The 12,080-nt window shown below is 37.4% G+C and overlaps 1 protein-coding gene across 1 annotated transcript; it reads right to left on the bottom strand.

Annotated features, from left to right (window-relative positions):
- Positions 1 to 13: 13 nt before the first annotated feature.
- LOC109679144 (olfactory receptor 2F1-like) lies at positions 14 to 1,253 on the bottom strand. Its single transcript, XM_020154459.2, has 2 exons — positions 342 to 1,253; positions 14 to 25 (listed from the first exon to the last, which is right to left on the bottom strand). The coding sequence occupies exons 1-2, from the start codon at positions 1,251 to 1,253 to the stop codon at positions 14 to 16; spliced, it is 924 nt and encodes a 307-aa protein (XP_020010048.2).
- Positions 1,254 to 12,080: the final 10,827 nt, after the last annotated feature.

The following is a 12,080-nucleotide window of genomic DNA, read 5'->3' as shown; positions in this document are numbered from 1 at the left end:
AAGTGAATATATTTCATTTACCTACCTATAGGGAGTATGAATTTTTGAGGTATTCTAATTCACTTTGAACTAAGGCAGGACCAAAAACAGGTCCCAGGGATAAAAATCTCATTTTTCAATTACTTCTAAAGGGCATGGTGCAGACTGTGGTCCTCCCACCTGTCCCTTTCACACACACGCACACGCACACGCTCACACACGCACACGCTCACACACGCACACGCTCACACTCACGTGCACATCATGAGGAGGGTTCATCTTCTATGTCTGCCATCTTCAGTGAGAGGCCTTTTCCTTAGGAAAATCATTCCCTAATGCTTTGACTCAGATCTCCTCATCACAACCCATTGCAGAGCAGCCTTAACATCCTTGTTCCGAAGACTGTAGATGAGGGGATTCAACATGGGGGTCACCACGGCATAGAAGAGGACCACCACCTTGTCCTGCTCAGCAGAGGCCACAGAAAGTGGTTCCATGTGGGTGAAGAGGGCCATCCCATAAGACATGGAGACAACAGTGAGGTGTGAGGCACAGGTCCCAAAGGCTTTGCGGCGTCCCTGGGTGGAGCGGATCTTCAGGATGGCAGCCACAATGTGGGCATAGGACAGAGAGACCAGGCAACAGGGCGCCAGCAGTACCACTATGCTGGAGGCCACTATGACCACCTGGTTGAGGGTGATGTCCACACAGGCCAGCCTGACAAGTGCCAGTGTCTCACAGGCCACGTGGTTCAGCACATTGTGCCCACAGGTGGGCAGGCGCATGGTGACTGCCGTCTCCGCAGCAGCATTAGCTACACCCACAAGCCAAGACACACCTGCCAATGTCACACAGAGTCTTGGGCTCATCACTGCCATGTAGCGCAGGGGGTCACAGACAGCCACGTACCGGTCATAGGCCATTGCAGCCAGCAGCAGGAACTCAGTGCCTCCAAGGGCCAGAGCAAAGAAGTGCTGAGTCCCACATAGGGCGAAAGAAATGGTCTTCTTCTCCAGGAGGAAGTGTGCCAGCATCTGGGGGACCCCGCTGGAAGTGTAGCAGATGTCCACAAATGAGAGGTGGTAGAGGAAGAAGTACATAGGCAAGTGGAGTCTGGAGTCCAGCTGGATCAAGAGGATGATGAGCCCATTGCCCATTATGGTCACCAAGTAGGTGGCCCCAAACAGGACAAAGAGTCCAGTCTGGATCTGCTTGTCACTGGAGAGACCCATTAATACAAACTCACTCACCCAGGTCAGGTTGTCTCTCCTCATGGAGCAGGTGGTCAGGCAGCCAGGAGAGAGCAGTATTAAGGCAGGGAGGAACAAGTAAAGGGCTTTTTTTGACCCTTGAATTAGGTCCTAAGCTAGGATTGGAGCTGGAACTGTGACCCTGAGCCTGGTTCTTTGACCTACGTGGTTATGAAAGAGTGTAATAAAGACATTGGAGAAAGGAACACTGGCTTTTCATGTTAATGCATGAGATCCTGATTTGGGCATCCTTTTATGTCTAGGGTACTGAACAGTTTAATTGTATAGGAGGTAATCTCTCAATGTAGAAGAAAGATAGAAGAAAAAAGGGATGAGGACATGGAACAAAGTATGAAAAAGGAAATGAAAAATGAAAGTAAGAGAGAAAGAAAGATAAAGGAAGGTATAAAATGATACAGATAGGAAAGTATTTGGCAAGTAGGAAAGAAAGGAAGTATTCTTTATTGTGGGTAGCAACGGTTAAATGGAATAATTAGACATATGGGAACAGGTGGAATGGCATTCCTTGGTGTCATTTCCTAAGCCTGGACTCTGTTGCTCTTCTTGCTTTCCCAGAGCTGTAAATAAAAGAAATCATCTCAAAGCCTTTGCATTTCACCCATCTGTCCAAAGAAAGCTAAAGTCCTTCTGTGAATATATGTTAAGGCACTTCTCTGTGCTAGGAAGTGTGCTAGGCATTTTGTACCTACCTGTGAGCAAGAAAGATGGAAACATGGGTCCTGCTCTCTCTTGGGTCTTATAATTTAACTAGGGCACAGATCAATTTACTAATTACAAAAAATTAATTAAGTTTGTGGTAAGTGCTATTAAGAAGGGCAAAATCAGTATTTGACTAATTAATTTTGAAGTTTTGTAATTAAATTACCACTGTAGATATTCCTTCCCAATAATATGCAATTAATATAGTGAGTTGTAAGTATTATTTAGATGTTTAAATAAATGATTAAACAATAAAGTACTGACAGCATTTGGATAATAGTGACATGCACATTACTACTGCATATGAAATGATGTTTGTGCAAATCTCTGTAGCTAAACAGAGGACAAATGCAATATATCAACATTGTAACTGCCAGAGTGGATCCATGGCTCCAAAGACAAGAGAACTGAAAAGTATAATTCCATTTAGGTTTCTCCTGGCTGGAAAAGTGACTCCAGCCCTTCGTGGTAGAGGGAGAGGGAGTCGTTCAGCTATGGCTCTACAGTGGCCAGAAGGCGTCACTGTAGAAACCTCTAAGGGTAGAAACTGACTTTGACTTCTCATGTGTGACTCTAAGGCTTGAGCTCAGGAACTGGTGGATAAAATTCTGAGCAGTGCCAAGGAAGCCTGTGGCTGTACACAGAGCTGTCCCCTGAACCAGCAGAGGAAGTAGCTCCATTTGGATCTGCTGCCATTTAGACTCCTTGTTACTGCAGACAGATTCTTCACCTTCAGAGTTGGTGTGAACAATTAGGAGTCCTTCCGGGAAGCCAGTCAAAACTGCTAGAGATAAAAGTAACCACAGAGCTCTAGCTTTTCATCCCTTTCATTTTATAAACGAGAAATCCAAGGAGTTGGGTTAGGTAACTTGTCCATGTCTCACTGTCACTTCGGAACTAAGCTGGAACAAGACTAAAGACCGCACTGATGTTCTCAGCTCTCATCTATTCCATCAGTGAGAAGTTTTGGATAGAAGTGGTCTATGGAGGGAGGTGTCTGAGGAAGTATAGGTGGGAGCTCTGGACAGCTGGCTTGCCTTTTATAGAAGTGCTCTGGGTAGGAAACAAAACCTAGACGTGAAAGTATCTGTGCTCTGGTTTGCCACTTTGGCTAGCTTGCTCTGTACAAGTTATTTCCTATACCTGAGTTTCTTCATTTTAATTTTGTGAATAAAAATAGTGCCTATCTGTTAGTATTTTAAGTTAGATCAGATGAAAAAAATGAACATTAATGAGTTTTGTGAAAGTATTAAGCAAAACATAAGTGACTTGTCTCTATACTCAGCAAGTACACATCACTGAGGTCAGTTCTGTCCAGTGATATGAAGACAAGAAACAATATTAACAGGTGCTATAAAGGTCAGAAAGATAACAGAATGTGGATCATAAAGCTTCTTTGCAATAAATTCTATTATGTAAACCACCTAAGTACTAAAAACCTGCTTGAATAAATTAAACAATTAAGATAGTCATCTATATCCAGTGGATAAGTACCATGCTTTGCTTACAGCAGGCACTAACACCTTTTTATTCTAATAAAATTTTGATAGTGTTTTTAGGTGATGATAAACTATTTTTACTGATAGATAACCTTGTTCTCAGCTCTTTGGGTTAATTAGAGGTTTTATTCCACTGTTCTTATCTGTAAAATCATTTACTGAGGTAGTACCTGGCCTGGCGGCTGGTATTGGGGTTACAGGAGTGAATATGGTCAGGGCTCCCTCTCCGGAAGCTCAGCCTGGCAGGGAGGATAGAGAGGGTGGTTACTTGTCCTCATCAGAGAGTTTTCAGAGGAAGCTACAGTGTCACTGTGAAAATGAAAGACCTTGAGTTTACCTATGTGAACAGACAGGCAGATATATAGAACTTATAAAGTAAAAACAAAGAAAGAACCAGTGCCTTTGCCTCTTGAAGTTGTAGATGTGATTGAAGGTATATAGCAAGATAAAAATACATATGCCCTGTTTTTCAGCCTGAATTAAAAATCTGTCTAGAACTGGGGATATGGTTCAAGTGGTAGAGCACCAGCCTAGCAAGCACCAAAGTCCTGAGTTTAAAACTCAATACTATAAATAAATAAATAGGCCAGGTGCCAGTGGCTCATGCCTGTAATCCTAGCTACTCAGCAGGAGGAGGAGATCAGGAGGATCGCAGTTTGAAGCCAGCCCAGGCAAATAGTTCACGAGACACTATCTCAAAAAACCCATTACAAAAAAGGGCTGGTGGAGTGGCTCAAGGTGTAGACTCTGAGTTCTAGACCCAGTACTTCAAAAATAAATAAATAAATAAATAAATTTGTTTATGAATCATTTAGTAAATTGGATAAAATTTGAAGGCACAGTTTCTTCATCTGCATAATGAATGAGGGAGGTTTGGCCCACATTTAGATTTCTTCCAGCTCTAAAGACTTGCAATAAATGAATACATATAAATTGCAGTTTAGAGCACAAATGTTTTTGATCCCCTAAATATGCACAGCTAGTGATTACAGGCAAAGAGGTACTAAAGATTACTGCATTTCAGATTCAGATTGTACACGCAACTCTTTTGAGAGATAGCAGTAAATAAGACCAGTTGAAAACCAGAGATGAGGGAATTGAAGAAGGGGGCCATTCTAGTAGAAATGGGAAAACTATTTAGGTCAATGCTATAAAGCTTATAGTCATCTGATATATGAGCCTCCTTCCATAGTCCATCCCTGGTAATTCCTAGATTGAAATAACCACTAACACCAAGTTTTAATCAAGGATTAAGCCTGTTGTAATTCCACAGAAATTGTGTCTCTAGATGGTTGGGAATATTCACCATATTTTCTATTAAGAGAAGATGATGGGGCTCAGCATCTACTTTTAGATCTTCTACCAACCCAAGTCTTCACTTCTTCTTAACATCATCATAGTGCAAATACCCATCTCCTTCTTGATATGCTTTCTTTGGTTGTCTGCATATCTATCTTCATATTCTGAGCATTTCAGGTATACAGTTGATTAGATGACTGACCAGAAAGGAGGACTCTATGAAGTGGTTGAAAACAATGAGTGGTATCATCTAGGTCCTAGGAGAAAATTTGAATTTGTCCATCTAACCAGTTAGAAAAACACATTAGAGGATCCAAAGACAGTCCTGGTTGCTCCTAGAGGGTTAGGTTCTATTCTGTTACTACTATCTCTTCTTAACTTTCTCTGACTGGGGCTCACTAAGACTAAGTGCTCACCTCATGCACAACAGATCTCATTTTGGATGGGAGGAAGCACATCTGTTAGGAATTCATTGAAGCAGTTGTCCATCCTGTTCATAGGGTTGGAGGTTTTACTTTGTCAGTCTGAGCTGATAATTATTGAGAGCCTAGGAATCCCCAGAGAGCAATTACTTCTCTTGGTGTGATCTTTTACTCATTCTCCATACCCCTCCTACTTCTTTGAAACCCCAGCTCCTCCTTTTCTAAGTTCCCTATGGAATAAACATTCTGAAAGGGTTTTATCTCAACTTTTAATTGTCCTTCAAGTTTCTAGGCTAATGAGCCCTTTGACTTTTTGAGTCTTTCCACATTATGGCATTGCTGGAGGATTTTTCAGGAGTTAGGAGACAGGAATATTTATTTTTCTGGGATTGGAAATCATTGAAATGGTGAGGAGGAGCTAAATCTCAGAGACTGGTCTCTCTTCTAAGGGAAGAGGATGAAAACACCTTCCCCTTCCCCCCCATATCTAGTGTTGGTGACCAGGGAGTGGAGAGTATGAACTGTATGGTAAAATAAAAAAACCCCCAAAGATATTGTGTAATCTATTGTCCAATATTAGGAAGATAAAGATTTCATTAACTGTAAGATTACTTGCTGACATGACAATGAATCAGAGGACTTCCATTTCATTTCATGCTTATTCCCAAAGGTAAACTTGGTTTTGGTATCCCATTATACCAAGGGCAAAAGAGAAGTGTTTGATACTGTTTTCCAGACTGCATACTGCTATCATGCAATAAAAATGTTTCCTTGCTAGCAAAAACTTATATCTTTCTTACTTTTCCAAATTGTAATATTACAGATGATATATAACCAGATGAAAAAAGTTGTTCGGAAGATGGAAAAATACATACATTTGTATGTCTATGGGGAACTAAACACAAAAAAGGAATCAGAAAGGTGACTATGAAATGCTAGTGGGTTATCTCTGGGTAATAAGATATAATTTTCATTTTTTAATTTTTTGCTTATCAATCAATATTTTAAAATATCTCTATCATCTATCTATCTATTTATCTACCATCTAGCTATCTATCTATGTATCTATCTATTTCTAGTATGAATCCATGTGAAATTTAAAAATTCTTCTTGATAATTGGCATGGTACACTGAGATAGTGATATTAAAAAATCAACTTTCTGTTTTACTCTGCAGTACTAATATGTAATGTTTGGAAAACATAGTTGAGTTTTAAAAGGTAGAAGGAAAGTATAATTAAAATTGCATCTCAGCAAAATAGCTGTAAGTATAGGTTTTGGAATTTTATACCATGAAAGGTAAGTCTGTGAAGAATATATTTTGGCAAGCACTGTGGACTAGAGGCAGAGTGATGTGTTCATAATCAGTCTTTAGTAAAAAAGAGCCTTGTATTTGGCAAGTCACTTAATCTCTCAGCTGTCTCACTTGTGAAATAAAGCATTGGGTTGGACCTAAAGAATCCTGCAGTTCTGGATGTCTTTCAACATGTACATTATAGAATTTCCCTTTCATTCAAGTTCTGGATTCCGAAGACTGAGACTATAGTCATCTCACTGTGGATTCCTGTGGACTTAAGAGGACAGGAGTAAATTTCCCATTTGATTCTGTTTTCATCAGAATTAATGTTTTCCTCTTTTCCCAATGAAATGTCAGAGGCACTCTTTGGGAAGTATGTTACTTTTCCTGATAACTACAATATTTTACAGCATCTTGGATACAACTCATCATATGCAACTCTATCACAAGAAAGTTTCAATGCAGCTCTACTTCTTGTCTCTATACCTAGGAAAAATTTGGGATCATACTTCCATGTTTTAACCATCTTTCTGTGCAGAACTATATAACTTCAGGGAAACCATTTATGAGGTGGTGGTGGTAAAGAGAAGGAAAGATTTGACAGCCAAAATTTAATGTTTTGTAAGAATTGTCATTGAAACCTTATGTAATTTCCTTTTTGTGCATTAACATTGGATGGTTTAGTACAGCCAATTTTTGGAAAAGAAGTTTTTCCTTAATAAATAATAAGCACAAATATGGAATCTGGGACAATCTTTCCTTCAAGATCAGCTTGCTCATGTGATAGAATAATGGGTTTGAATATTCTTCTTTGATGTTCCATGTTCCTTTCTTTTCTGTAATGATCTTATCTTCCCAAGTTGTCATCTTGATGAGTAGTGTGGAAAGGGAAAAAAAAGCACACAACATAACATACCAATTTAAACCATCTTTCCTATGTATAAATAATTCTTTTTATCTTAAAAATAATCTTCCTAGAATGTACTCCAGGATAGGATAGAACCACTTGCACACAAATGTTTATGCAGCTCTATTTTAATAGTCAAGCTTTGGAAGCAGCCCAGATACCCCACAATTGGTAAATGGGTTAAAGAAATGTGATATATATACACAATGGAGTTTTATTTAGCCACAAAGAAGAATGAAATTATGTTGTTTGCAGGTAAATGGGTAGATCTGGAGAACTTCACATTAGGCAAAGTAAGCCAAGCTAAAAAAAAATCAAAATTCATTTTTTTCTTTCATATGTGGAAGCTAGACTTATAAGTTAAATGTATATATAGAAACATATATATCTATATGTATATAGTGAGAGAGAGAAAAAATTGTATTTGTGAGTCTGTCTGAGGGGTTACAGGAGGTGAGAGAAAGAAAGAAAATGTTAGAAAATGAAAAATATTGAAACAACCCATCTACATATGAATATGATATAATACACTGCACAGTAAACTGTTGACTTTGAGGGGATCATGGTGACAGAAAATGGGTAAGTAACAGAAGGGTGGGAGTTAATTTGATAAAAGCACGATATATACAGATCTGAACTACCAAGGCAAACCCCCTTGGACTATTAATATACACTTAATTAAGAAATGGAGGGGAGGGAGGGAAAAATAAATCTTTTTGGGGGGTGGGTACCCGTGGGAGAGGGGTGGGCACAAAGAAAGGGGGAATGAGGGTGTATATGGTGGATGTATTTTGTATCTATATATGAAAACAGAAAAATAAATCTTGCAGAAATTGTTCTAAAAAGGGAGGTGGGAGGAAGAGAGAGAACAATGTAGAGGGTGAACCCAACTCAGATACATTTTAAGCACATATGTAAATATCATAATGTATCCCCCTGTACCATTATTATATGCTAATAAAATCATAAGAAATTTTAAATTGAAGAAAATATTCTTTGATAAATATTCAAATTTATATCAGAGTAGTTTGCATACTTTTGGCCTCTCTCAACATGACTTCTGGGATTAAGATAGTATCGACTCTTGGGACTCAGCGGGGACAGAATCATCTTGTTCATGCTAATGCTGGTGCTGCTGTTTGCAGAAAGCAACCACACGAATCTTTGTGTATCTGCATGGAAAGTTTCTGCTGAGATGCAGTTAATGTGGACACAGAGGTTGAGGCAAGGAACGGTTTTTAAGGACAAAAAGGAATACACGCAAGTTGTTTTGAAGCAGATGTTCATTGGGTACAGGGATTCATGCAGGTGGCTGTCACTGGGAGATGACATTCTTAGTAGTGCTGACTGCAAGACTGTTTTTGGCAATCTGTTGTAATAGTTTTTGTTTTCAAGCAAATGCATGAGGATTCGTGAAGATCCTTTGTCCGTGATGTCCTAACTCCATTTAGTGAAGGTCTGACATGAGTGAATCTATTTAGATTGTGACAGCATTCACAATTCAGTTGGCAAACTGACTGACTAGATGAACATTATATTGAGGAGCGTTTTCTTAGAATTCATTTCCTTTCCTTTATGGCCCCCCACCCCACCTTAACTGTTCCCCACAGTTTCTAATTTTTTTTATTGTTTTATTATTCATATGTGCATACAAGGCTTGGGTCATTTCTCATATATAATTGTACAAAATAATTGGCTTCATGATGACATTTTCATGCATGTATATAAATTACTTTGACTATATTCACATCCACTGTTTACCTAACTTTCTTGTCTCCTCTTAGCTCTCCTCCTCTTTTTAAATAGTCCCCATTCTACTTTCATATCTTTTTTGAAATCTAAATTTTTCATATTTGTGGAGAAATGTGATATTTATCTTTCTGAGTCTGCCTTATTTTGCTTAATATGATGATCTCCAGTTCTATGCATCTTCTTGCAAATACATTATTTCATCCTTCATGGTTGAATAATCTCCATTGTGTATATATCTACCACATTTTCTAACATTTATCCATTGATAGGCAATTAGGCTGACTCCATAACTTGTCTATTGTGAATAATTCTGCAATACATGGATGTGCATGTGTATGCATTGTATACTGACTTTTCTTTCTTTGAGTATATACCCAGAAGTGGTATAATCTGATCATACAGTAGTTCTACTTTTTAGTTTTTTTTAAAGAACATCTTTATAATTTCCATAATGTTTGTGTTAAATTACATTAACACCAGCAGTGTAAGTGTCCCTTTCCCCTTGCCTTCTTGCCAGCCCTTGTTGTTATTTATTTTCATCCTCTTCTTCCTTTTTGTTTTTTTTTTGGTGGCACTGGGGTTTGAACTCAGGGCCTACTTATTTTCTTGATGATAGCTATTCTGACTGGGGCAAGATGGATCTCAATGTAGTTTTGATTTCTATTTCATTGATATCTAAAGATGTTGACCATTTTTTCATGTAATTATTTGTCATTTGTTTTTCTTCTTCTGAGAAGCATCTGTCTGATTCATTTGTCCCTTTACTGATTATATTATTTGTCCTTTTGGTGTTTAATTTTTGTCAGTTTTCCCAGCACTATTTGTTAAAGAAGCTGTCTTTCCTCCAGCATATGTTTTTGGCACCTTTATTGAACATATAATGGCTTTAGCTGCATGGAATTATTTCTGTATCCTCTATCCCTTTCTGTCAGTCCACAGGTCTGGTTTGTACTAGTTTAGTCCTCTTTTTGTTGCTGTGACTCTGTAGTATAATTTGAAATCAGGTATTATGACACTTCTAGAATTATCCTTTTTTTTTTGGCTATTCAAGGTCTTGTATTTCCATGTGAATTTTAGGATTGTTATTCTTGGTTTTGTGAAGAATATCATTGGTATGACATTGATTTGGATCAATTCATGCAATTGATGGGTATTGCATGAACCTGTAGATCACTTCAGTAATATGGCCATTTAACAATATTAATTCTGCCAATCCATGAGTACAAGAGTTCCTTTCATTCTTCTAGTGTACTGTTCAGTTTCTTTCTTCAGTGTTTTATTGTCTTCATTGTAGATATCTTTCACCTCTTTGGTTACATTTATTGTATTCTTCTGAAGGGTACCACAAATGGGATTGTTTTTCTGCTTTATCTGAGGGTTCTTTTTTGGGTATAAAAAGTTACTGATGTTGTATCCTGCTTATTTTGTATCCTGCTGTTTTGCTGAATTTGCTTATTATATCTAAAAGTCTTGGTAGAGTTTTTAGGTTTTTTTTTTAAAGAATAGCATCATATCATCTGCAAACAGGGACAATTTGACTTCTTTCCCCATTTATGTCTCTTTTATTTCTTTCACTTGCATTATTACTCTTGCTAAGACCCAGCAGTATATTGAAAAAGAGTACAGAGTGGACACCCTTGTCTTGTTCCTGGTGTTAGAGTAAAGGCATTCAGTTTTTTCCCACTCAGCGTAGGATTAGCTGTAGGTTTATCATATGCATTAATGGCAATTTCTGCATTTGTGTTCATTAAGTATACTGTGGTCTATAATTTTCTTTTTTTGTATGTGTCATTATTTTGTTTGCTATAAGGGTAATTCTGGCTTTATAGAATGAGTTTGGAAAGCTTCTTCCCTTTCTATTTTATGAAATAGTGTGGAGCACTGGTGTTAGTTATTTTTGGTGGTGGTCTTCTAATTTATATGAGTTTCATTATTCTATCTTCATACATGTATATTATGAAGTCTGGTAAAATTCAGCTCTGAATCCATCTGGTCCTGGACTTTTCGTCATTGGCAAACTCTTTGTTACTGCTACAGTATCACTACTTATTATAGATCTGTTTAGGTTTTTTATATCCTGTTCATTCAATTTTGGTAGATCATGTGTCTAGAAATGTATCCACCTATAGATTTTCCAATTTATTAGAATATAAGTTTTCAAGATAGTCCCTAATATGCTCTGGATTTCAGTAGTATCTGTTGCAATATCCCCCTTCATCTCTAATTTTTTTTTTCAAAAATTTGGGTCCTCTCTCTTTTTATTTAGTTTGGATAAAGGTTTGTCCATCTTTTTTATCTTTTCAAAGAATTAGCTCTTTTTCATTGATCCTTTGTATTGTTCTTTTATTCTCTATCTCATTAATTTCTACCCTAATTTAAAAACATTTGAAATTTTAATTTCTTGTTATCATATTATTGTTGTATTGGGGGTATATTGTGGCATTTTAAAAAGTTCTTAAAATATATCATAGTTGAATTCAGCCTGTCCATCATTCTCTTCCTGATCTTTATTATGTCTTTCCATCTATTAATTTTGGTTTGGCTTCTTATTTTTCTAAAACCTTAAGCTGTATCAGTAGGCCTTTTATTTGAGTGCTCTTTGATTTTTTCAATCTAAACACTTACTTCCCTCTCAGAAATGCCTTTTCTACATCTCAAAGGTTATGGTGATTTGTGTTTTCATTTGCATTTGATTATAGAAATCTTTTAATCCTCTCCCATTTCTTCAGCGATTCACTGATCTTTCAAAAGGGTATTGTTCAATTTCCATGTATTTGAATAGTGCTTTTCTATTGATTTTTAGTTTTATTCCACTATGATTTTATAAGATACAAGAAACATTTTCATATTTTGTATTTGTTAAGACTTGCTTTATAGCCTAAAATATGACTTACTTTGATGAAAGTTCTATGCGCTGTTGTATTCTGTATCTGTTGGATAGAATATTCTGCAGATG

Source organism: Castor canadensis, chromosome 2 (genome assembly GCF_047511655.1).
Source record: "Castor canadensis chromosome 2, mCasCan1.hap1v2, whole genome shotgun sequence".
NCBI lineage: Eukaryota > Metazoa > Chordata > Mammalia > Rodentia > Castoridae > Castor > Castor canadensis.
Note: the sequence above shows the minus strand (reverse complement) of the source record. Positions and strands in the feature narration are given on the sequence as shown.